Genomic DNA, 27,976 nt, shown 5'->3' on the forward strand with positions numbered 1-27,976 from the left:
TAATAACAGTTCGATGAACGGTACATTGATACCCAAAGACGTGCCAAAAAAGGAAATGATAGAAGCTTCAATTTAAGAACCATACAAAAATATTGTCAGCCTGAAATCGGCAAAAAAATAAAAATATTCGGCCTGCGCCAAAAAAACAACATTTTTGTAAAAAAAGAAAGAGTTCACATAAAAAAAGATCGACTGATAAGGTCTGTTCGTGTAGTACTGCTACAGAGTGTAAATTTCAGCAGTTCAGTTAAAACTTGTACCCGTACACATAACTTACGTTACTCGTGTGTAATTATATGTAGCTGTGTACCTTTTATTATATCCATGATACTCAATATACTTAGCACCCGTGTAGTGTTTTAGTCTTGTTCATTCAGTAACGAAAAAATAATACAAAAATTTAAACTTACAGATCCGTTAACTTAGGGAGATTCGAAAACGCTCCAGGCAAAAGCTGTGCAATTTCGTTGTTGTAAAGTTTCCTGCAAAATAAGTTATTTAAGGCATTCACGATGATACTTGACCGGTAGTACATCAACTGTAACTAGCGTTGAGTTTCAGCTTTTCTTTTAAAGACTCGCCTGAAATTTCACGTGCACGTACTTTACATTCTCCAAGCTCTTGGTCGAAATATTTAATAAAATGTGGACAAGGTTAAACAGCTGAAAAATATCGATAAAAAACTGAAGGCCGTATTTCGTAGTAAGTAACTTCGTTGTCCGCTTAGTTTTTGCTAATTTCGCGAAGAAGAAAGCAAAGTAATATACAGTCACGCTGATAGAGAGATAGAGGAAATTCCTGCAGGCGATTTTTCCCGTTTACAATTGTTGTCCCATGGACACTCAACGTATCATCGTAAGGGAAAATGATATGCAAATAATCAAATTTAATTGACACTTGTGCTAAGAGCCAATTACCGCTAACCAACAGCTAAACTCTGCAAGTTCAGCGTGTTGCATTTTTCCCCGTTTATTAGTTATATTATTCATAAAAAACGACTGTAGACGCCTGTTCCCGGGTACCGCTACATTGTGAATGTATTCTTGTGTACTTTTAATTCTAGCGTTATGTCACCCGTTAAGTAAGAACTTGTCAATTTATGAGACTATTTTACTGGTGTGTATTCACATGTAGCCGTGTGCATACTCAGAATGATATTTGTAATACTCGTATTCTTAGTAATTCTGTAGAGTTTTATTCTTTTTATTAGCAACAGAAATTCAAACTTACAGTTCTTCTAGCTCAGGAAGATTTAAGAACGCCCCAGGCGAAAGCTGTGCAATTTTGTTGTTGTATAGGGATCTGTAAAAATAAGTTATCTTAATTTACTTCATGGGAGCAATAACTTATATGCTACAAATATGTATTTTCTTGAAGCTCTAATTTCTAATGGAGAAGACGACGTGAGCCTGATTAGAAAGAGGTGATCAATTTCAGTGGAACATTCTTTCCGTACCGTGGTAAATGCAGTCAGGTACGTAGTTAGAATGAATTCAAGAGCTTGCCTCTGTTATAAACGAAAAAAGCTCCTCAGCAGCGACAGAAAAAAGTTCTAGTTTAATTTTTTTTTCCGCTGCCGCTCATTTTCACTTTGCATTGGTGGCCGCTAGGATTTCTCATTTTCTCACCGCCGCTACAGAATTTCATGTTCTTTATCCAACATACCTGTCGGACGCGCAGTAAAGAGATTAAAGTAAAAAGAGGGAAGTTTAATAGATAACGATAGCAAGAAATATTTATCGTAAAAGTTGTGCCTCGCTATATAAAGAGAATTGGAAGCTCTATGTAAATTTTCAGTGGAAAAGAGGATCAAAAATGGTGATATTCGCGCAGATAAAACCTGCAATAACCAATCTGAACCTAAATAATCTTATAACATACATGAAACTGTATAACTAAGTAGTTAAGCGTAAATTAGCTATCTTGAAAGCAATTTTGTCGGAGTAGCAATTAAACGCAAGCCGCAATTGCTCTGATGTCGTTAAATTTCGCGCGAGACTGGCCAGGCTTCTCATTGTTGTCAGATGCTCAAAGCGACCGCATAATGTTTTCTCATGGCAACCAAGACAATGACTTTACTCCGACTGCGCGCTAACTTTAAACTTTATATTTTCAAACTTAAAAGTCTGCAACTCTATAATCTATAATCAGAAGACTTATCATTATTTTTGAAGAAATTCGATGTCTAACTTGGACGAGGGTCGTATTCCATACTGAAATTACTGTAAAAAGCCTGATTTTCAATGTTAAAAGTCTAAACCTAATTCTCTTTTATTTCACTTAAAATTTAGCTGGAGTGATATTTTAATACTTTAACTTAAACAATCCGCTCTATAATGTTAAAGAATTCATCTTTTTAGCTACCCAAATGACGATTTTAGTCACTCTGTTGCGCAAAATCACCCGTTTCTCTATTATTATGCCGCCTTCTTGGCACATTCACGCCTGATTAGCCCACCTCAATGGCTCATTGATATGCGTAAATGTCCAAACATTTCTACCGATGCGGGTGTAATGGAGAAGACGACGTGAGCCTGATTAGAAAGAGGCGATCAATTTCAGGGGAACATTCTATACGCATCGTAAAGGCAGTGAGGTACGTAGTTCGAGTGAATTTAAGAGGCGATCAATTTCAGGGGAACATTCTTTACGCATCGTGGTAAATGCAGTCAGGTACGTAGTTAGAATGAATTCAAGAGCTTCAGCAGCCTCTGTAATTAAGGGAACAAAGCTGTCTTAGTATATAAAGACATGTTCTGAATTCTGAATAATTTTCTCAAAAAATCTTTCAAGAAATGAGTTTAATTTCGTTGTAAAACAGTTTTTATAAAGCTCCTGAACTGTATTAGTTCTCTAAAAAAAACACAGTCTAAAGAACCCCAGTTTTGGCTTCACGCTCGATCGCTTAGAATAAATTTAAAAGGTGCATTTTTTTTTTCGGCTTTACAGCAATCATATCAAGCAGAAAGGTTTCAGTAGATCATATATTAATAGAAAGCTGATAAATCTCATTTTTCTGGTTGTTCTAATTACTCCGCTTGAAGGCTTTAAGTGAATGACCTTATTTCGCTGATTCCTTGGCAGAAAAAAAAAAACATTGCTATCCAGAATTCGAATTTAGTAACTCAATTCGACATCGTCGACATTTAATGGCATCTTAATTTACCACAATAACCTCTTAACAATTTAGCAATGATTCTTAACGGAGCTGATATATGCATTAAGTAATAGTAATTTTACATGTAATTACTTTGAGAGCAAATGATAGATATACGATCAAATTTAAGCGACTTTGTGTTTCAAGACTAAAAGCTAAACACTGCAGAAAAATTTGGCATTTTTAGAATATGACTTTTTCCAAGGCTATCGGTCATTCTATACAGTCTTTATTCTTTATAAGAATATCGAGGTTAATATCTGCGAAATTTGAAGAATATTATTTGAGTAAACAAGAGGCTGACATTTTCAATAAGATATAATTTTGTGCCTTGAAAATCTGTTAGTGAAGTACAATTTATATGTTCTTAACTTAACTTATATAATTATTCCTTTCTCCAAACCGAAAAACCAACAAGTAAACTGAAAAGAAACTACACTGACTAAAGCCAAATATTCAAGGCTAATAACAGTTCGATGAACGGTACATTGATACCCAAAGACGTGCCAAAAAAGGAAATGATAGAAGCTTCAATTTAAGAACCATACAAAAATATTGTCAGCCTGAAATCGGCAAAAAAATAAAAATATTCGGCCTGCGCCAAAAAAACAACATTTTTGTAAAAAAAGAAAGAGTTCACATAAAAAAAGATCGACTGATAAGGTCTGTTCGTGTAGTACTGCTACAGAGTGTAAATTTCAGCAGTTCAGTTAAAACTTGTACCCGTACACATAACTTACGTTACTCGTGTGTAATTATATGTAGCTGTGTACCTTTTATTATATCCATGATACTCAATATACTTAGCACCCGTGTAGTGTTTTAGTCTTGTTCATTCAGTAACGAAAAAATAATACAAAAATTTAAACTTACAGATCCGTTAACTTAGGGAGATTCGAAAACGCTCCAGGCAAAAGCTGTGCAATTTCGTTGTTGTAAAGTTTCCTGCAAAATAAGTTATTTAAGGCATTCACGATGATACTTGACCGGTAGTACATCAACTGTAACTAGCGTTGAGTTTCAGCTTTTCTTTTAAAGACTCGCCTGAAATTTCACGTGCACGTACTTTGCATTCTCCAAGCTCTTGGTCGAAATATTTAATAAAATGTGGACAAGGTTAAACAGCTGAAAAATATCGATAAAAAACTGAAGGCCGTATTTCGTAGTAAGTAACTTCGTTGTCCGCTTAGTTTTTGCTAATTTCGCGAAGAAGAAAGCAAAGTAATATACAGTCACGCTGATAGAGAGATAGAGGAAATTCCTGCAGGCGATTTTTCCCGTTTACAATTGTTGTCCCATGGACACTCAACGTATCATCGTAAGGGAAAATGATATGCAAATAATCAAATTTAATTGACACTTGTGCTAAGAGCCAATTACCGCTAACCAACAGCTAAACTCTGCAAGTTCAGCGTATTGCATTTTTCCCCGTTTATTAGTTATATTATTCATAAAAAACGACTGTAGACGCCTGTTCCCGGGTACCGCTACATTGTGAATGTATTCTTGTGTACTTTTAATTCTAGCGTTATGTCACCCGTTAAGTAAGAACTTGTCAATTTATGAGACTATTTTACTGGTGTGTATTCACATGTAGCCGTGTGCATACTCAGAATGATATTTGTAATACTCGTATTCTTAGTAATTCTGTAGAGTTTTATTCTTTTTATTAGCAACAGAAATTCAAACTTACAGTTCTTCTAGCTCAGGAAGATTTAAGAACGCCCCAGGCGAAAGCTGTGCAATTTTGTTGTTGTATAGGGATCTGTAAAAATAAGTTATCTTAATTTACTTCATGGGAGCAATAACTTATATGCTACAAATATGTATTTTCTTGAAGCTCTAATTTCTAATGGAGAAGACGACGTGAGCCTGATTAGAAAGAGGTGATCAATTTCAGTGGAACATTCTTTCCGTACCGTGGTAAATGCAGTCAGGTACGTAGTTAGAATGAATTCAAGAGCTTGCCTCTGTTATAAACGAAAAAAGCTCCTCAGCAGCGACAGAAGAAAGTTCTAGTTTAATTTTTTTTTCCGCTGCCGCTCATTTTCACTTTGCATTGGTGGCCGCTAGGATTTCTCATTTTCTCACCGCCGCTACAGAATTTCATGTTCTTTATCCAACATACCTGTCGGACGCGCAGTAAAGAGATTAAAGTAAAAAGAGGGAAGTTTAATAGATAACGATAGCAAGAAATATTTATCGTAAAAGTTGTGCCTCGCTATATAAAGAGAATTGGAAGCTCTATGTAAATTTTCAGTGGAAAAGAGGATCAAAAATGGTGATATTCGCGCAGATAAAACCTGCAATAACCAATCTGAACCTAAATAATCTTATAACATACATGAAACTGTATAACTATGTAGTTAAGCGTGAATTAGCTATCTTGAAAGCAATTTTGTCGGAGTAGCAATTAAACGCAAGCCGCAATTGCTCTGATGTCGTTAAATTTCGCGCGAGACTGGCCAGGCTTCTCATTGTTGTCAGATGCTCAAAGCGACCGCATAATGTTTTCTCATGGCAACCAAGACAATGACTTTACTCCGAATGCGCGCTAACTTTAAACTTTATATTTTCAAACTTAAAAGTCTGCAACTCTATAATCTAAAATCTGAAGATTTATCATTAATTTTGAAGAAATTCGATGTCTAACTTGGACGAGGGTCGTATTCCATACTGAAATTACTGTAAAAAGCCTGATTTTCAATGTTAAGAGTCTGCACCTAATTCTCTTGTATTTCATTTAAAATTTAGCTGGAATGATATTTTAGATCCGTTAACTTAGGGAGATTGGAAAATGCTCCAGGCAAAAGCCGTGTAATTTCGTTGTTGTAAAGTTTCCAGCAAAATAAGTTATTTAAGGCATTTACGATGTCATACTTGACCGGTAGTACATCAACTGTAACTAGTGTTGAGTTTCAGCTTTTCTTTTGCAGACTCGCCTGAATTTCTGTTGCATGTACTTTGCATTCTTCAAGCTTTTGCTCGAAACATTTAATTAAATGTGGACAAGGTTAAACAGCTGAAAAATATCGATAAAAAACTGAAGACCTTATCTCGTAATAAGTCATTTCGTTGTCCTTTTAGTTTTTTATTTTTTTAACTTCGCGGAGAAGAAAGCAAAGTAATATACAGTGAGGTTGATAGAGAGATAGAGGGAATTCCTGCAGGCGATTTTTTCCCGTTTACAATTGTTGTCCCATGGACACTCAACGTGTCATCATAAGGGAAAACGATATGAATAATCAAATTTAATTGGCATTTGTGCTAAGAGCCAATTACCGCTAACCAACAGCTAAACTCTGGAAATTCAGCGTATTGCATTTTTCCCCGTTTATTAGTTATATTATTCATAAAAAAGGACCGTAAACGCCTGTTGTGTGGTACTACAGTGTGAATGTATATCCTTGTGTTCTTTTAATTCTAGCGTTATGTCACCCGTTAAGTAAGATCTCGTATGTATGAGACTATTTTACTGGTGTGTATTCACATGTAGAAGTGTGCATACTCAGAATTATATATGTAATACTCGTATTCCTAGTAATCATGTAGAGTTTTATCCTTTTATTAGTAACAGAAATTCAAACTTACAGTATCTGTAGCTCAGGAAGATTTGAGAACGCCCCAGGCGAAAGCTTTGCAATTTTGTTGTTGTATAGGGATCTGCAAAAATAAGTTACTTTAATGTACTTCGTGGAAACAATACCTTATACGCTACAAATATGTATTTTCTTGAAGCTCCAATTTTTAATGGAGAGGACGACGTGAGCCTGACTAGAAAGAGGCGATCAATTTCAGGGGAACATTCTTTACGCATCGTGGTAAATGCAGTCAGGTACGTAGTTAGAATGAATTCAAGAGCTTCAGCACCCTCTGTAATTAAGGGACAAAAGCTGTCTTAGTATATAAAGACATGTTCTGAATTCTGAATAATTTTCTCAAAAAATCTTTCAAGAAATAAGTTTAATTTCGTTGTAAAACTGTTTTTATAAAGCTCCTGAACTGTATTAGTTCTCTAAAAAAAAACTCAGTTTAAAGAACCCCAGTTTTGGCTTCACGCTCGGTCGCTTGGAATAAATTTAAAAGGTGCATTTTTTTTTCGGCTTTACAGCAATCATATCAAGCAGAAAGGTTTCAGTAGATCATATATTAATAGAAAGCTGATAAATCTCATTTTTCTGGTTGTTCTAATTACTCCGCTTGAAGGCTTTAAGTGAATGACCTTATTTCGCTGATTCCTTGGCAGAAAAAAAAAAAAACATTGCTATCCAGAATTCGAATTTAGTAACTCAATTCGACATCGTCGACATTAAATGGCATCTTAATTTACTACAATAACCTGTTAACAATTTAGCAATGATTCTTAACGGAGCTGATATATGCATTAAGTAATAGTAATTTTACATGTAATTACTTTGGGAGCAAATTATAGATATACGATCAAATTTAAACGACTTTGTGTTTCAAGACTAAAAGCTAAACACTGCAGAAAAATTTTGCATTTTTAGAATATGACTTTTTCCAAGGCTATCGGTCATACTATACAGTCTTTCTTCTTTATAAGAATATCGAGGTTAATATCTGCGAAATTTGAAGAATATTATTTGAGTAAACAAGAGGCTGACATTTTCAATAAGATATAATTTTGTGCCTTGAAAATCTGTTAATGAAGTACAATTTACATGTTCTTAACTTAACTTATATAATTATTCCTTTCTCCAAACCGAAAAACTAACAAGTAAACTGAAAAGAAACTACACTGACTAAAGCCAAATATTCAAAGCTAATAACAGTTCGATGAACGGTACATTGATACCCAAAGACATGCCAAAAAAGGAAATGATAGAAGCTTCAATTTAAGAACGATACAAAAATATTGTCAGCCTGTAATCGGCACAAAAATAACAATATTTAGCCTGCGCCAGAAAAACAACATTCCTATAAAAAAGAAAGAGTTTGCATAACAAAAAATCGACTGTTAGGGTCGGTTCGTGTAGTACTGCCACATTGTGTTAATGTCAGCGGTTTAGTTATAACCTGTACCCGTTCAGATAAGTTACGTTACTCGTGTTTAATTATATGTAGCTGTGTACTTTTTTATCATATCCATGATACTCGATATACTTAGCACTCGCGTAGAGTTTTAGCCTTGCTCATTAGTAACGAAAAAATTATACAAAAATTTAAACTTACCGATCCGTTAACTTAGGGAGATTGGAAAATGCTCTAGGCAAAGCCGTGTAATTTTGTTGTTGTAAAGTTTCCAGCAAAATAAGTTATTTAAGGCATTTACGATGTCATACTTGACCGGTAGTACATCAACTGTAACTAGTGTTGAGTTTCAGCTTTTCTTTTGCAGACTCGCTCCTGAATTTCTCTTGCATGTACTTTTCATTCTTTAAGCTTTTGCTCGAAACATTTAATAAAATGTGGACAAGGTTAAACAGCTGAAAAATATCGATAAAAAACTGAAGACCTTATCTCGTAATAAGTCATTTCGTTGTCCTTTTAGTTTTTTATTTTTTTAACTTCGCGGAGAAGAAAGCAAAGTAATATACAGTGAGGTTGATAGAGAGATAGAGGGAATTCCTGCAGGCGATTTTTTCCCGTTTACAATTGTTGTCCCATGGACACTCAACGTGTCATCATAAGGGAAAACGATATGAATAATCAAATTTAATTGGCATTTGTGCTAAGAGTCAATTACCGCTAACCAACAACTAAACTCTGGAAATTCAGCGTATTGCATTTTCCCCGTTTATTAGTTATATTATTCATAAAAAAGGACCGTAAACGCCTGTTGTGTGGTACTACAGTGTGAATGTATATCCTTGTGTTCTTTTAATTCTAGCGTTATGTCACCCGTTAAGTAAGATCTCGTATGTATGAGACTATTTTACTGGTGTGTATTCACATGTAGAAGTGTGCATACTCAGAATTATATATGTAATACTCGTATTCCTAGTAATCATGTAGAGTTTTATCCTTTTATTAGTAACAGAAATTCAAACTTACAGTATCTGTAGCTCAGGAAGATTTGAGAACGCCCCAGGCGAAAGCTTTGCAATTTTGTTGTTGTATAGGGATCTGCAAAAATAAGTTATTTTAATGTACTTCGTGGAAACTTAAGAAATGGTAAACGTGCAGCGTGCAACCATGGAGTTATGGATGCACGCGGGAGGTTGCTAAGCACGAAAGAAGCGTAAGAGTCGCACGAGGCGATAGCCGAGTGCGACTCTAGCTTCTTGAGTGCTTAGCAAACCTCCCAAGTGCATCCATATCTCCATGGTTGCACAGCTGCAACGTTTACCATTTCTTTTATAACATAATCAAAAGAGAAAAACATTATTTTCCATTTGCCTTCGGTTGAGTCATCGGTCCGAGTTCATGTATGGTGACATCTGCCCGCGCGTAAACAAATCATGTTCTATGTTTTTCAAAAACTTGCCTTTGAGTTTTTCTTTCGCTGAATCAACCGTTCTCCGTCCTCAGGTAAATTGCAAAACGTTTTTCGTTGTTATTCTGAATGGCATCTGTCTACTTGCTCTTAATATTAGGGTAAAAACTTTGAGGGAAAACTATAGCTGCAACTATAAACACCAACTAAAAGGACTCTAAAAAATAAGGTAAAACTAAATAAATGAAATAATTATCAAGCTTATTTATGTGACAATTTTTGAAATAAACGCAAAGTAGAAATGAGAAAATTTGACTGTAATTCCTTTAGAATAACAGGTAACACTAATTTTAAAAAGAAATTAAGAAGCTTTGTATCGAAATCTGTCTGGGGAAATCCAGCTATGAAAGTGAAAGTTGAAACTGAAATTCGCCGACACACAGCCGGCGCTGAAGCTGTTGTTTTTCGACCGTTCTCCGAACGACTGTTATGAATGAACACTGAGGAGCAAAATAATACACACAGAAGTTATTTTTTGAAAAATTTATTTGAAAACCCAAATGTTTCTGTACTCAAATGAAATTCGCTTATTCCAGCGTTATGTGCCCGTTTAAACTCAACTAAAATTTTTAATCGATGCGATGAAAACTTCACAACAAAGCTGTCTCGAATTTGAGCGTGTTTCCTAAAATATTTGCTTGAATTTAGCATCAGCTTGACCAAAAAGTCAATAACACAATGCTAATTGATAATTTTCCTTTCCAAACAGACTTTCTCTTCTATAAAAAACACACAAAATGTACCTTAAATCTTCGCTCGCTCGATTTTCCTTCAGCAGATTCCACAGGACGAAATAACGTGTTTCCGTATTTTGTAAACTTGACGGAAACGGGAAGTTGCTTATATCCGTCACGTTTCCGCCCTGCGGAAACATGGTGATCTAGTTTTCCATGTACGGGACGTGTTTCCGTCATGTTTCCGCGACGGAAACGAACGATCATGTTTCCGCCACATTTCTGTTATCACATTTCCGTTCTTTCTTGTTTCCGTTACGTTTCAGGTGACGAATTTTTTTCTTTTTTTTTAACCCATGTCCAAGATCGCATGATCAATGTTTCAGAAAATTTGCCTTTGCGTACAATCAAGGTGAATAAAGGTAAATTTACTCTTGAGATCGGGCTATAAACGGTTCTCATGCATTACTCGCGCGCGTTGCATTGATGCAAAGACTGTGAAGCGTGCGAGGTTGGCATTGCTTTCGATTCTAAATGATAAAAATCGCAGAGATTACCAACAGCTTTCGATATTTGCCAGATTGATGTCAATCAGTACTGGCGTAAAATAAAATACTCTTAGACGGAGAATACAAGAGAGAAAATAAGAGGGAATGGGGCCTAGAAGAGAGCGGAGTGCTGGTCAGCGGACTTTTCTTTTGCTCATGCTCATTGCGGTCATTCTTTTTGGCGTCCATTTTGAAAGTGATTGCAACGACTTCAAATTTGCCAGCTTCTGTAGGTTCTAGGAGCGTGGAATCGGTATATTTTTGCTTTCTAATGGCACTACAAGACATCTAAGGGTTGTTATTATATTTGTCGACCCACCGGCCTTCAGTAATCGATCGCTTCCCTCGTAAAGCGACTCTTCTGACACAGTTGAGCAGAATGTGAGACAAAAACCTCGTGATGAGCAAGCATAATTTGAAAGTTGGAGTGTTTTACCGTGCTAAGCTATCCAAGGCGGAGGATTGTCACGGGGATTACAGATAGTAAGACGAGGTAAGCTTAACAGTTTTCCATATTTCATTTTTGTGGTCTGTAACATTTGATATAATGCTTGGGAGACATATTTGTTGACACAAAGCTGTGATTGATAAGTACAGTAATTTTCCAAGCAGGAAACTGCAACATAATGAACCTGAATCATTTTACTAAACAGGGCAAGGTGCTGCGCTGTGAGGCCTGTGAAATGATTGTAGTGGTTTTGTTACAAATAGTATATGGTGAGTCCTGGGACTTATCTTGTGAATAGGCACGAGTCCCTTTTCATAACCAGTGAGTCCCAGTTCAAAAAACAGGGAGTCCTTAATTGAAAATGCTTGGTATGGGCCTTTTAACCAGACAGTTAATCTGGAGACAGACACCAAAACTCTTATTACAGTTTACTGAAATCAAAATATAGTCCTTCTATATATTTAAAGCACAAAAAGACTAAAATAAATATACATCTTTAAACAACAGCTACAGAAATCACACAAACAGGATATTCTACCAAAAAATCTTCAAATCGATCGATCATCCTTTGTATCCTACAGGACGCGTGCCATGAATTTTTTTGCGTCTTTGAGGAATTTTATGTGTGAGTGATGCAAGACGCAGAGGTAACAAAATCACTGGGGTTCAAAACCATTCCAAATAGTGCACAGGTTTAATTTACTGAGAAAGACAGAAAAAGATATTGTTGATCGGTTCATATGTCTCGGAAGCCCCTACACAGAGTTGGGTAAACAGCGAAGTCCAAGTATGTATGCTATGGAAATACAAAAACATTTAATTGAAAATCAGGTTGTTGAGCAACAAAGGTTCATTGAGTCATGTATTGACACGTGATCTCGGTTACTCGTGCAAAAAGTTGACAAATAGTTCCAAAAGAGAGCTTATAATAAGAATATAACAATGCTTGACTGAGAATGCTCAAGAAAAAGTTGAAGAAAGTATTTTTTTTCAGTAACTGTGATCCCAGGAATAGGCACTTCTTTGACGAGAGCTCAGTGATTAAAACAACTGGGAAGTGAAGTTACTTTTGAGCAAACTTGTGAAGTTCAGTCACACCAAAGTTGACAACTATGTCTTGAAGTTCGCAATTTGATTCCCTAACTTGCCATGTAATTGGCTACTTCATAATGTAGTACCCAATTTCCCAACGAACTTTACAACGTGGCGTGGTAAATAGTTTGAAATCGACTGTAAAAGAGTGATCCAGACAATACTGAATATTGTGACACAGCCGCTTTAAGTCTTCATTTCAGTGGACAGCAAAACCAGCAGTGGAGTTAAACTAGTAAAACCACTTTTATTTATCCTGTATAACCCTGCATCTGTATGCAAGCATCATATTGACCAGGGGGGAGGGGGGTACTCCTTAAATAATTATGTTCTCTTGAAATCCAAGCAATGTTCCCACAACTTGCAAAGCAACCAGCAGATTTGTTTACTGATCATTCTTTGAATAACCAAAGATTGGTGGTTTTGAGATAAAAACTGAAAAAGGGAAATTTATTATAATTTGGTTATTCACAAGCTAGTGTATTGATATAATGCTGCTTTTCAGACAACATATTACGGCATAAGGACACATCATTGGCAATATAGACAAAGTGAACAACAGTTTACTACACAACTGTGAAACAGGCACTTTTAAGTGATTTCAATATTATAATTCAAGGAACTGAGCTTTCAGGAATAGTTTTGCTTTGTTTACTAGGTTTGTTGGATTTTAAACTTTGAATTTAAGTTGTTGAACTGACTGTAATAAACAGAGTGAAATGTTGAGAAGTGAATTTGTTTATTCAGAATTATAAGCTCATATTTATAAGCTCTATAGAATAGTAGACTTTGTTTGACTACATTTGACACTTTTTCCAGTGTTTTTTATCAGCATCATAACTACAGTAATCTGATATCCACACTCATAGCTCAGCGTACATTGTTGTCAGTTAAGACATTACATGGTTGTAGTGACTGTCAATTGTTTTTTAGTTTCCCTTGCAACTTCAATACCAAGAAACAATTACAACATGTGAAAAAATTTTTGTCAATTATTGATTTATTTTCCCTGTCGGTTCACCTCTCACTGCTAGAATATTTACTTTAGGAAATACATGTACATGTATATCCAGCATATCACATTGAATGTTTGGCTTTCAACTAGATCAAACTCTTTCAAATGAAAGAGTTTGATGTAGCTCAGCCATTCAACAAAACCCACTCACAAAAAAAAATTGAATTGATCATTCGATTTTTGAAGTCAGTCAAACGTTGAGTTGGGTTATCGAACAAAGTGGAACTCGTATAAGGAATACTTGAATGGAACAAAATCAAATGTTTCAGTTCCAAACAGTTGATGGCAAGTGTGTTAGTTATTGATCTAGTGTGAAAGCATTTAAGGCGATGCAAGGTCCTGCTTCTTTTATTATTTCCATTTCAGAGTTAAATTCTAAAATAAACATTTTCTGTGAAAATGTCAATACATTCATTTTGTTTACCAAGGAAAAAGTCTTTAAATCTGCAAGTTGAAATCATCTTGAGAATCATCTCAATTATTACTCGATCTTCACTCCTTAATTGGCCTCAATTGTAGCATATTCTGAATCCAGCACTTGTCAGATTTCCCTGGCTTGTTGAGTTGACTCAGTTTTCACATTTGATTTTTTTTCCAATATAATTTGGTTTGTTTCAATTTTGTTCCGGCAAAAAACTCTCAAAAAAACTGGTTTGATATTGTTTTATGGCCAAACTGTTTTGTTCGGGGGAGTTTGATAGGAATTTTGTTTTGTGTAATACATTGTACACCAGAAGTATACATTTACTGCAGTAAATTATCTGGTGCCCACCAGGGTGATCGCTTTACAAGTTGTGAGAACATCATTTCTTGCTCCCAGACCATGTTACTTTCCCCTGCCTCCCCTGGTATTGACCCTGTACGTGTAGATGATAATGTGCAACCTGGGGGAGGTTGTGCCCTTGAAAAATAGGCTTTTTGTCACTGACACTGGGAATCATAGACAGCCTCTGTCTACATTTACATGTAACCCCCTGGTCCACTGTCTTAATGCTGAAGGTTGCGGGCAACATAGTGTACTAGTTATTAGTATGAAACACAACTGTATGTTAATGTGATGTGATTAATCAGGGTTGTCAGAAAGTTTTGAAGTGCATGTAGACGGCTGAGTTGTCGAAGTAGGCGGCCAGTAAATTATATGTATATTACTCATTTAGTATGTTTTATTCTTATGAGAATATCTACATTAGTGAGGTAACCTTACTGCTGAAAGGTCCCCCCCCCCCACCGATAGCCTGGGGAATAGCCTCTGTGTTTTACTTAAATAGCACTTTGTTTTGTTTTTCATACAACAGGCAGATCACCTTGGTACGTGATGTTGGTATGTGATGTTGTTCTCTCAAAGCAAGCAGGCTGCATCAAGGAACTTAATTTCAGTCTTGAAGTTACTGTGCTTTATGCTTAGTCAAGTTCTGAAAATGTTAATCTTGAAATACTACTTCCATACTAAAGACAAAAAATGTCCAACTGCTGCCTTGAGTGGGCAAGATGAAGCAAACCTTGCATTCTAATTGGCTACTCAAGCGGGCAAGATGAGCCCATTTTGCCCACTTTGGATTTCCCGCGTTGGTCCCACAAGTAAAAGTTCTCTTCTTGGCCATGTAATAATTCATTTATTGACCAAGCTTGTTCGTTCAAGATGGCTGAATATTGGCCTCATTCATTTTTTGCATTTTTATTGACCAAGACCAGGCTGTGCTTTGTGGCCCGTGGTGCCTACATCTGTAACTTTTGTTCTCAGGCAACTAGAAAATCTTTGCTTTTTCATAGAAATCATTTGCTGGGCACACTAGATTTCACAAGTTCAGAGTGCTTGGCTGCCTTCAATTTTTCTTAGAGCACAGCCTTGTAAGAGGAAGGCAGGGTCAATAAAGATGCAAATATCCAGCCATCTTAACCTCACACCCCGTCAATAAAGCATAATTATTTATTACAATTTTATGGTTGAATCCATGAGCCGGCAAGATGAAGCAAATCGTGTGTTCTAATAGGCTACTCAAGTGAGCAAACCAATCAAGCTTGTTTGGTGAAGACAGCTGGGTATTGGCCTCACAAAATAGAGCTTGGCCAATACCCAGCCATCTTGACCGAATGTTGGTCAATAATGCATAATCATTTATAACAATATAATAATAATTATTAGAACTTTGTGGACATCTTTTCCAGAAAGGCATTTTATATTGCTTTAAAAGGGCTAGGTTATGCTATATTTTGTTCTTTGAGAGGCTTAAATGTGTCTTGGCATAAATTAAGTGCCAAAAATTATGGTCCACTTTTGTTATTTAATACTTAATTGAGGCATTGGGACTGTTTCCCATCACTTCTTGCTAGTATGTATGACAAAGATGATCATGGATTGAAACTTGGCCAACTTTTTCAACCTTAAAATAATGCTATGACTGCATAAATGACCAAGAATTATTATGGTTTGTGCTTCCTGATGAAATTGGCTTGATGCATGTATCTTCTTCATACTGTAACTCTATAAGTCGAGCATTTTGTGTATTGGGTAAAGACACTAAGTAATGACTTCAGCATAGAAGTGACCTATAACGTATACATGAAACACAAACGGTTTTAGCAGACTTGTATTATGTAAAACTGTGGCCATACTTTGTTTGTAGATCTATTTTTTTTGCCTTTGAATCTTTGCACTGGTCATAGAAAATTGTGTAGTTTAGACCACCATGCCAGAAGAGTATAAAGAATATTTCATGATACCATATAATATTATCCTCAAGCAGAATGGTCATATAAGTAATAAGTGGTATATGATCATACAGGTTAGTATAGTACTTAGTGGGACTGTTGACGGGAACTGATGTTTTGACAATGCCCATGAAAATGATGATCACCATGTTGTCAAAACGTTAGTCGCTGTCAACAACGGTCCTACTCAGGACTACAATGTACATTCACCCGACAAATCATATTCCACTTTGTTGAAATATTATAGACAACCAAAACTATCTCTAGCCGTAAGCTGCGCATGAAAGTGTTTATCACTATGTGCTATAAAGGATATTAATTTGTTAACAGATTTGACATTTTCTTTACAAGAAAAAAACATTACGTTGTGTTACAGAAAATTTCTAGTGGATTTCTTAAAGGAAGCCTCTTACTATTCTTGTTCATTGATAGTATGAATAGGCACTCACACTCAAAATGTAATTTAACTTAACCAATGTAATGAATACACACTATAAGAAGACCTGATTGTCAATTTAGGAAGCAAGGAGAATAAAGAAAGTACTTGGAAAGATTGCTTTGGTATTATTTTGTGCAATAAAAATTTCGAGAGAATAGGTTTTTGTTACCATATAGATGGCGGGAAAACCACCCAAGATGGTAAAAAGCGCTTTTTTCACGGTGGAAATAACTTGAAAACACCACTTTCCAACTAGTAAACTCGTGTTTCCGCAATAGTTACATCCGATTACGTTGACGGAAACATGAAATTGACTTGTTTCCGGAACGTTTTCGCGTGTTTCCGTAAGGATGCCAAGCATTTACGCTTGCGGAAACACGTGTTTGCTTAAACGGAAATTTGACGGAAACGTATAAAAAAGTGGTACGATTCCGCCGGAACCGCAGCGACGGAAACACGGGTAAACGTGATGTATCCGCTAACGGAAACATGTGATTGCCGTCATGTTTCCGCAACGGTTTAACGTGTTTACGTTACGTTTCCATTTACGGATTCTTGAAATTTCGTCCTGTGTTCTAGCCGCGAGGAAAACAGTGATTCATTAATCCAGGGCAAATTTGTCGCTTGATCTTTCGTCTTTTTTCCTTCAAAACGACAGCTTAGTATTTTCTTCAACTTCCACTTTTCATCTGTGCATTTCATCGGTGTATTTTACCGTCAGGAGAGGAGATTTGTTGAATTTGCCTAAATTTTACCGCGCTAGCTCAGTTTCTTAGCGTGCACCCACGGGAAAATGGTAGTGGCTGACTGCCCAATCAGAGCGCGCGATTTAGTTTTGTTATGTTATAAAATAACTTTTACGCTACAAATATGTATTTTCTTAAAGCTCCAATTTTTAATGGAGAGGACGACGTGAGCCTGACTAGAAACAGGCGATCAATTTCAGGGGAACATTCTTGACGCATCGTGGTAAATGCAGTCAGGTACGTAGTTAGAATGAATTCAAGAGCTTCAGCAGCCTCTGTAATTAAGGGGAAAAAGCTGTCTTAGTATATAGACATGTTTTGAATTCTGAATAATTTTCTCAAAAAATCTTTCAAGAAATGAGTTTAATTTCGTTGTAAAACTGTTTTTATAAAGCTCCTGAACTGTATTAGTTCTCTAAAAAACCTCAGTTTAAAGAACCCCAGTTTTGGCTTCACGCTCTGTCGCTTGGAATAAACTTAAAAGGTGCATTTTTTTCTCGGCTTTAAAGCAATCATATCAAGCAGAAAGGTTTCAGTAGATCATATATTAATAGAAAGCTGATAAATCTCATTTTTCTGGTTGTTCTAATTACTCCGCTTGAAGGCTTTAAGTGAATGAGCTTATTTCGCTGATTCCTTGGCAGAAAAAACATTGCTATCCAGAATTCGAATTTAGTAACTCAATTCGACATCGTCGACATTAAATGGCATCTTAATTTACTACAATAACCTCTTAACAGTTTAGCAATGATTCTTAACGGAGCTGATATATGCATTAAGTAATAGTAATTTTACATGTAATTACTTTGAGAGCAAATTATAGATATACGATCAAATTTAAACGACTTTGTGTTTCAAGACTAAAAGCTAAACACTGCAGAAAAATTTTGCATTTTTAGAATATGACTTTTTCCAAGGCTATCGGTCATACTATACAGTCTTTCTTCTTTATAAGAATATCGAGGTTAATATCTGCGAAATTTGAAGAATATTATTTGAGTAAACAAGAGGCTCACATTTTCAATAAGATATAATTTTGTGCCTTGAAAATCTGTTAATGAAGTACAATTTATATGTTCTTAACTAAACTTATATAATTATTCCTTTCTCCAAACCGAAAAACTAACAAGTAAACTGAAAAGAAACTACACTGACTAAAGCCAAATATTCAAAGCTAATAACAGTTCGATAAACGGTTCATTGATACCCAAAGACATGCCAAAAAAGGAAATGATAGAAGCTTCAATTTAAGAACGATACAAAAATATTGTCAGCCTGTAATCGGCACAAAAATAACAATATTTAGCCTGCGCCAGAAAAACAACATTCCTATAAAAGAAAGAGTTTGCATAACAAAAAATCGACTGTTAAGGTCTGTTCGTGTAGTACTGCCACATTGTGTGAATGTCAGTCGTTTAGTTATAACCTGTACCCGTTCAGATAAGTTACGTTACTCGTGTTTAATTATATGTAGCTGTGTACTTTTTTAACATATCCATGATACTCGATATACTTAGCACCCGTGTAGAGTTTTAGCCTTGCTCATTAGTAAGGAAAAAATTATACAAAAATTTAAACTTACAGATCCGTTAACTTAGGGAGATTGGAAAATGCTCCAGGCAAAAGCCGTGTAATTTTGTTGTTGTAAAGTTTCCAGCAAAATAAGTTATTTAAGGCATTTACGATGTCATACTTGACCGGTAGTACATCAACTGTAACTAGTGTTGAGTTTCAGCTTTTCTTTTGCAGACTCGCCTGAATTTCTTTTGCATGTACTTTGCATTCTGTAAGCTTTTGCTCGAAATATTTAATAAAATGTGGACAAGGTTAAACAGCTGAAAAATATCGATAAAAAACTGAAGACCTTATCTCGTAATAAGTCATTTCGTTGTCCTTTTAGTTTTTTATTTTTTTAACTTCGCGAAGAAGAAAGCAAAGTAATATACAGTGATGTTGATAGAGAGATAGAGGGAATTCCTGCAGGCGATTTTTTCCCGTTTACAATTGTTGTCCCGTGGACACTCAACGTGTCATCATAAGGGAAAACGATATGAATAATCAAATTTAATTGGCATTTGTGCTAAGAGCCAGTTACCGCTAACCAACAACTAAACTCTGGAAATTCAGCGTATTGCATTTTTCCCCGTTTATTAGTTATATTATTCATAAAAAAGGACCGTAAACGCCTGTTGTGTGGTACTACAGTGTGAATGTATATCCTTGTGTTCTTTTAATTCTAGCGTTATTTCACCCGTTAAGTAAGAACTCGTATGTATGAGACTATTTTACTGGTGTGTATTCACATGTAGAAGTGTGCATACTCAGAATTATATATGTAATACTCGTATTCCTAGTAATCATGTAGAGTTTTATCCTTTTATTAGTAACAGAAATTCAAACTTACAGTATCTGTAGCTCAGGAAGATTTGAGAACGCCCCAGGCGAAAGCTTTGCAATTTTGTTGTTGTATAGGGATCTGCAAAAATAAGTTATTTTAATGTACTTCGTGGAAACAATAACTTATACGCTACAAATATGTATTTTCTTGAAGCTCCAATTCTTAATGGAGAGAACGACTTGATCCTGACTAGAAAGAGGCGATCAATTTCAGGGGAACATTCTTTACGCATCGTGGTAAATGCAGTCAGGTACGTAGTTAGAATGAATTCAAGAGCTTCAGCAGCCTCTGTAATTAAGGGGAAAAAGCTGCCTTAGTATATAAAGACATGTTCTGAATTCTGAATAATTTTCACAAAAAATCTTCTAAGAAATGAGTTTAATTCGTTGTAAAACAGTTTTTATAAAGATCCTGAACTGTATTAGTTCTCTAAAAAAAGAACTCAGTTTAAAGAACCCCAGTTTTGGCTTCACGCTCGGTTGCTTAGAATAAAATTAAAAGGTGTATTTGGTTTTCGGCTTTACAGCGATTATATCAAGCATGAAAGTTTGAGTACGTAGATCATATATTAGTAGGAAGCTGATAAATCTCATTTTACGTGTAGTTACTTTGAGAGCAAATATGTAACCTTACTCGACTATAGATATACGATCAAATTTAGAGTTTGTGTTTCAAGACTAAAAGCTAAACACTGCAGCTAAATTTTGCATTTTCAGAATATGATTTTTTCCCACGCTATCGGTCATACTATACAGTCTTTCTTTTTTATAAGAATATCGAGGCTAAAATCTGCAAAACTTGAAGAATATTGTGGGAAAACCCGAGGCTGAGATTTTCAGTAAGATATAATTTTGTGCCTTGAAAATCTGATAATGAAGTACAATTTATGTTTTTAACTTAACTTATATAATTATTCCTTTCTCCAAACCGAAAAACTAACGAGTAAACTTAACAAAGAAACTGTATTGACTAAAGCCAAATATTCAAGGCTAATAACAGTTCAATGAACGGAAATCGGCGGAAAAATAAGAATATTTAGCCTGCGCCAGAAAAACAACCTTCTTAAGAGAACACAATATGCAAATAATCAAATTTAAGCCATTTTGTGTTTACAGACTAAAAGCTAAAAACTGCAGCTAATTTTGCTTTTTTAGAATATGACTTTTTTCCCAGGCTGTCGGATATACTTTACAGTCTTTCTTTTTTATAAGAATATCGAGGCTATAATCTGCGAAATTTGAAGAATATTAAATGAGCAAACCCGAGGCTGAGATTTTCAGCAGGATACAATTTTGTCTTGAAAATCTTTTAATGAAGTACGATTTATATGTTTTTAACTGAAATGATATTATTATTCCTTTCTCCAAACCGGAAACCTAAAAAGTATAAACTTAAAAAAAGCTGCACTGACAAAAGCCAAATATTCAAGGCCAATAACAGTTTGATGAATGGTACATTGATACCCAAAGACATGCCAAAAAAGGAAATGATAGAAGCTTTAATTTAAGAACGATACAAAACTATTGTCAGCCTGAAATCGGCAAAAAAATAAATATATTCGGCCTGCGCCAGAAAAACATTCTTATGAAAAACAAAGAGTTTACAAAAAAAAGATCGACTGTTAACGTCTGTTCGTGTAGTACAGGTATTGAATGTCAGCCGTTCAGATAAAACCTGTACCTGTAAAGATAAGTTACGTTACTCGTGTGTAACTATATGTAGCTATGTACTTTTTATGATATCCATCATACTCGATATACTTAGCACTCGTGTAGTGTCATTAGTAACAAAAAAATAATAAAAAAATTTAAACTTACAGATCCCATATCTTAGGGAGATTGAAAAATGCTCCAGGCAAAAGCTGTGCAATTTTGTTGTTGTAAAGTTTCCTGCAAAATAAGTTATTTAAGGCATTCACGATGATACTTGACCGGTAGTACATCAACTGTAACTAGTTTTGAGTTTCAGCATTTCTTTTGCAGAATCGCCTGAATTTCTTTTGCATGTACTTTGCATTCTTCAAGCTTTTGCTCGAAACATTTAATAAAATGTGGACAAGGTTAAACAGCAGAGAAACATCGATAAAAAACTGAACACCTTATTTCGTACTAAGTCCTTTCCTTGTCCGTTTAGTTTTTTTTTAACTTCGCAAAGAAGAAAACAAAGTAATATACAGTGAGGCTGATAGAGAGATAGAGGAAATTCCTGGCGATTTTTTCCCGTTTACAATTGTTGTCCCTTGGTCACTCAACGTATCATCATAAGGGAAAACGAAATGCAAATAATCAAATTTAACTGACACTTGTGCTAAGAGCCAATTAGAGCTAACCAATAGCATTATGTCACCGTAAAGTAAGAACTCGTATGTATGAGACTATTTTACTGGTGTGTATTCACCTGTAGTCGTGTGCATACTCAGAAATATATTTGTAATACTTGTGTTCTTAGGAATCCTGTAGAGTTTTATTCTTTTTATTAGCAACAGAAATTCAAACTTACAGTATCTGTAGCTCAGGAAGATTTGAGAACGCCCCAGGCGAAAGCTTTGCAATTTTGTTGTTGTATAGGGATCTGCAAAAATAAGTTATTTTAATGTACTTCGTGGAAACAATAACTTATACGCTACAAATATGTATTTTCTTGAAGCTCCAATTTTTAATGGAGAGGACGACGTGAGCCTGACTAGAAAGAGGCTATCAATTTCAGGGGAACATTCTTTACGCATCGTGGTAAATGCAGTCAGGTACGTAGTTAGAATGAATTCAAGAGCTTCAGCAGCCTCTGTAATTAAGGGGAAAAAGCTGTCTTAGTATATAAAAACATGTTTTGAATTCTGAACAATCTTTTTTTAAAAAAATCTTTCAAGAAATGAGTTTAATTTCAAAGTAAAACAGTTTTTAAAAAGCTCCCGAACTGTAGTAGTTCTCTAAAAAAGAACTGAGTTTAAAGAACCCCAGTTTTGGCTTCACGCTCGGTCGCTTAGAATAAAAATTAAAAGGTGCATTTGGTTTTCGGCTTTACAGCGATTATATCAAGCAGGAGGGTTTCAGTACGTAGATCATATATTGGTAGGAAGCTGATAAATCTCATTTTTCTGGTTGTTCTAATTACTCCTGTTGAAGGCTTTAAGTGAATGACCTTATTTAGCTGATTCTTTGGCAGTAAAAAATCATTGCTATTGAGAATTCGAATTTAGTAACTCAATTCGACATCGTCGACATTTAATGGCATCTTAATTTACGACACGAACCCCTTAACAGTTTAGCAATGATTCTTAAGGGACCTGGTAAATTATGCATTACGTAATAGTAATTTTACATGTAGTTACTTTGAGAGCAAATATGTAACCTTACTCGACTATAGATACACGATCAAATTCACGAGTTTTACGATCAAATTTAGAGTTTCAAGACTAAAAGCTAAACACTGCAGCTAAATTTTGCATTTTCAGAATATGATTTTTTCCCACGCTATCGGTCATACTATACAGTCTTTCTTTTTCATAAGAATATCGAGGCTAAAATCTGCGAAATTTGAAGAATATTATGAGTAAACCCGAGGCTGAGATTTTGAATAAGATATAATTTTGTGTCTTGGAAATTTGTTAATGAAGTACAATTTATATGTTTTTAACATAACTTATATAATATTTCCTTTCTCCAAACCGAAAAATTAAGGAATAAACTTACCAAAAAAACCTGTACTGACTCTAAAGTTAAATACTCAAGGCTAATAACAGTTCAATGAACGGAAATCGGCGGAAAAATAAGAATATTCAGCCTGCGCCAGAAAAACAACCTTCTTATAAAAAGAAAGAGTTTACATAAAAAAAACGACGGTTAACGTCTGTTCGTGTAGTACTGGTACAGTGTGTGAATGTCAGCCGTTCAGTTAAAACTTGTACCTGTACAGATAAGTTACGTTACTCGTGTGTAATTATATGTAGCTATGTACTTTTTAGGATATCCATGATGCTCGATATACTTAGCACTCTTGTAGTGTTTTAGTCTTGGTCATTAGTAAAGAAAAAAAAATACAAAAATTTAAACTTACAGATTCCATAACTTAGGGAGATTCGAAAACGCTCCAGGAAAAAGCTGCGCAATTTCGTTGTTGTAAAGTTTCCTGCAAAATAAGTTATTCAAGGCATTCAGGATGATACTTTACCGGTAGTACATCAACTGTAACTAGTGTTGAGTTTCAGCTTTTCTTTTGCAGACTCGCCCTAATTTCTCGTATATGTACTTTGCATTCTCCCAGGTTTCGCTCGAAACATTTAATAAAATGTGGACAACGTTAAACAGCTGAAACATATCGATAAAAGCACCGAAGACCTTATTTCGTAGTAAGTCACTTCGTTGTTCGCTTAGTTTTTTTAACTTTGCGAAGAAGAAAGCAAAGTAATATACAGTCACGCTGATAGAGAGATAGAGGGAATTCCTGGCGATTTTTCTCGTTTACAATTGTTGTCCCTCGGACACTCAACGTATCATCATAAGGGAAAACAATATGCCATTAATCAAATTTAATGGACACTTGTGCTAAGAGCCAATTACAGCTAACCAACAGCTAAACTCTGCAAGTTCAAGTTTTCTCACCCGTTAAGTAAGAGCTGGTCAATGTATGAGACTATTTTACTGGTGTGTATTCACATGTAGCCGTGTGCATACTCAGAATGATATTTGTAATACTTGTGTTCTTAGTAATCCTGTAGAGTTTTATTCTTTTTATTAGCAACAGAAATTCAAACTTACAGTTCCTCTAGCTCAGGAAGATTTGAGAACGCCCCCGGCGAAAGCTGTGCAATTTTGTTGTTGTATAGGGATCTGCAAAAATAAGTTATTTTAATGTTTTTTATGGGAACAATAACTTATACGCTACAAATATGTATTTTCTTGAAGCTCTAATTTTTTAGGGAGAAGACGACGTGAGGCTGATTAGAAGTAGAGGCGATCAATTTCAGGGGAACATTCTTTATGTAGCGTGGTAAATGCAGCAGGTACGTAGTTAAAATGAATTCAAGAGCTTGCCTCTGTTATTAACGAAAAAAGCTCCCCAGTAGAGACAGAAGAGTGTTCTCGTTCAATGTTTTTTTTTTTTTGCTGCCGCTCATTTTCACTTTGCATTGGTGGCCGCTAGGAGTTCTCATTTTCTCAACGCCACTACAAAATTTTCATGCTGTTTTTCCAACATGAAAATTTTTCTCCGCCTACTTTCTCTTTTTCTCTGTCTTTCTCAAGCTGTATATTCCAAATTTGTGGACATGACAACACAGATACAGAGACAATTTCCGCTTTCCGTTTTCGTCTTGATTGACTCGTTAGTTGTCTCTGCTTTACGAGACACGGGTGGCTATGAGATTTCTCCTCCAAATAACCTCGAGTTGCATTTGGGTTGCCATACCTGTTAATTGAGTTATTTACATTGGTATGCCTGTGGTGCGGACGGACGCCCGGTCGAGCGGGCGGGCGGGCGTTAAAGGGCACAAGATTACCAAAATTTCTGGGATGGGTAGATGACCAGATTTTCTTACGTAATGCTCCTCTGCGCGCGCTTCGCCCTCCTGAGAGCTCCGCTAGTAATCATACATGAAATTACTTTGACAGTAAATATGTAACTTTACTCGACTATAGATATACGATCATTTACAGTTTTGTTTCACTCTTGATGCAAATTTTAATAGCGCAATAACTTTACAGTGTTAATTTTTATATTGAAGAACTTTTCAGTTTTTTGAAAAGTCGAACGCCCAAAGAATTTGATTGAATTGCTTAATTGAATTGATGCAAGGAGCGTTTAAAAACTTAATGTTTATTCTTGCGCAGCATATTGTGGACCAACCAACCGCCTCTGGTCAGGCAGTTTAAACAGTACCTAACATTTAACATTTTCTTTAGCAGAGTGGCCTGAATTTCCCGTACATATACAGTCGACTCTCGCCTTGTGGACACTTCGCTATTACAGACACCCCGCGAATGCGGACAAAAGCCAGCCTCCCGGAGAAACATATAAAGAAATAACTGAAACAAACTCCCGCTATTACGGACTCTCGCTATTACGGAAATGCCGACACTTTCCTGTCCCAAAGCACGACATTTCACTTGTTTTTCCTCTCGCTATAGCGGACGCTTGAGAACTTCGTCAAAAATCCTCACTCGCGTAACCTAAAGAATAAATCGACGTTACAATAAAGGAAAAAAATGACAAAAAGTACTATCGACCGTTTCTTCGTAAAAGAGTAAACAAATGACTCTTGTACAGCATTTTAGAGAGAAAAGACATTGCCATCAAAGCTTACAGACATTTTGCGTTATTTTAACACTCGTAAAAGTCGTTAGACAGGTTTCTGTTATGTGTTAACTGTACAGCATTTCTGCGATAAAAGAGCTGCCAAGAACAATAAAAAACAATATATATGACAGCAAGTTAACATTTTAGCCATTCACGTTATACTGGAGGAGTTTCCGTTTGGTTTTTTAAGCCCTTTTAAATGTACCCCTTGTCATTGCAGGAGCTTGGAAGTGACAATACAGCATATTTCGTTCTATTTACAATCTTATTATCTCTAATCTTTTATGGTCCATAGTAAAAAGTGGTTGACGAAACTACAATGCTTCTGGGACTTTTACATATTATTTCATAAGTTGAAGAGCAAACAATTTTTTTCTCTCGTACCCCGCTATTACGGAGACTAAACCTTCCCCCCCGGCCGAGGGTGTCCGCAATAACGGGAGTCGACTGGACTTTGCGTTCTAGAAGCTTTTACTTGAAACATTTAATTAAATGTGCACAAGACTACATTAAACAAGTTAAATAATATCGATTGAAGCCAGAAGACTTCATTTCGAAGAAAGTTTCTGATGTGCCGTCAGCCTACTTTTTGTTAACTTCGCAATGGAGAAATTTATGTACGATACAGTTAGGTGGCTGATAGGGAGAAAGAGAGGGAATTGCCAAAAATGTTTCCCGTTTTACAATTGTTGTTCCCCTGACACTCAGTGTGCCACCTGCACAAAGACACTGGCCAAAAACCACCGAATGCTACGCTGTAGTTCCTGTTCAATACTACATCATAATAAATGCGGCCAAGTTAAACCGACAAAATTTAAACGGCAATTTCAATCCATAATAACAACTTGGATCTGCCCACGATGCGTTACGAAATCGTTATTGGCGGAATTACCGATGGCAGGCATTGGGAATACTAGTTGCGAATCTCTTTTCCTAGACGAAGGAAAAGCGTCATAACTCAAAATTCTAGTTTGCGAGGTTATGTTTTTTCCCCCATCGATTAGGACAAATTGTGTGCGGTTTGTAAGGTACGATTGAAACCAGTTATAAGAGCAGTACCACAAATTGAGAACCTAGAGTCAAGTCTTTTAAGCAGAATGTCGTGGTCGATATCACCCTGATTTGTAATAAACAACAGGATGTGTAATATCAACCGGATTTGCAGTAAAAATCAACGTGATATGTAATAACAGGATTTGTAATCAATTTGTAATATGTAATAAAATAACTAACTGGATTGTGACTAACTTTCAAACATATTTGTAAACATTCTTACCCGGATTTCTCATAACCTAGTACTTTTAACAGGATTGTAATAACGTTGCGAAAGGTGAGTCACTTATTTTTATACTGTCTTGATGTGCTTAGTATTCATGTTGCTCAGTTTCCTTGACGTAAGAACTACTTTCTTGTTCGATGGCCTTTCACAGTCTAAAATACAGTGGACAGCAGAGTGTTTCGAGATAACCGGGTCGTTGACTGATAAATTAAAAGCGGTGTTTTCTCCAGTTCTGGTCAATAAGATCCAAAAGGTTATTACTTTTGTGAATTGGGATGTTGACATTTAAGGCGTTTAGATTGAAGCAACTTAATACATCCAGAAATTGATAGGCGTTGCCTTCTGAAGGATCGTTAACATGAAAATTCAAGTCGCCGGCGAGGAGGAGTTTACCAGAGGCAGATACTAGTGGCTCAAGTAACATGGAAAATTCATCGAAAAATAAAGCACATGTGAGACCATTCTTGGCTGAGATTGGCGGTCGACAAATAAAAACAACAGGGATAATAGATGCGCTTGAATAGTTCCGTAAAATTCAAACGATTTAAAAACATTAGTTTCCAGTTGTTCAATTTTCAGGTCTTTTCTATAGAGCAAGCCAATGCCTCCGCCAGTGCCACTAGACCTAATGGTATGATATGGACAAATGCGTATCTGGTGGGGCTGATGTCACGGATAATAAAGTCAGAACATTCGTTAGCTCTCAGCCAGGTTTCAGCTAAA

At 35.8% G+C, this 27,976-nt stretch overlaps 1 protein-coding gene across 1 annotated transcript in view; it reads right to left on the minus strand.

Annotated features, from left to right (window-relative positions):
* LOC140923657 (uncharacterized) overlaps positions 1 to 15,473 on the minus strand; it is a 33,021-nt gene extending 17,548 nt beyond the window's left edge. Inside the window, exons 1-7 of the mRNA XM_073373765.1 lie at positions 15,466 to 15,473; positions 9,173 to 9,244; positions 6,749 to 6,820; positions 4,851 to 4,922; positions 4,031 to 4,102; positions 1,231 to 1,302; positions 411 to 482 (exon numbers count right to left, since the gene is read on the minus strand). Coding sequence (XP_073229866.1) covers positions 411 to 482; positions 1,231 to 1,302; positions 4,031 to 4,102; positions 4,851 to 4,922; positions 6,749 to 6,820; positions 9,173 to 9,244; positions 15,466 to 15,473 — 440 coding nt within the window. The remainder of the gene's footprint in view (positions 1 to 410; positions 483 to 1,230; positions 1,303 to 4,030; positions 4,103 to 4,850; positions 4,923 to 6,748; positions 6,821 to 9,172; positions 9,245 to 15,465) is intronic.
* Positions 15,474 to 27,976: the final 12,503 nt, after the last annotated feature.

Source organism: Porites lutea, chromosome 1 (assembly GCF_958299795.1).
Source record: "Porites lutea chromosome 1, jaPorLute2.1, whole genome shotgun sequence".
Lineage (NCBI taxonomy): Eukaryota > Metazoa > Cnidaria > Anthozoa > Scleractinia > Poritidae > Porites > Porites lutea.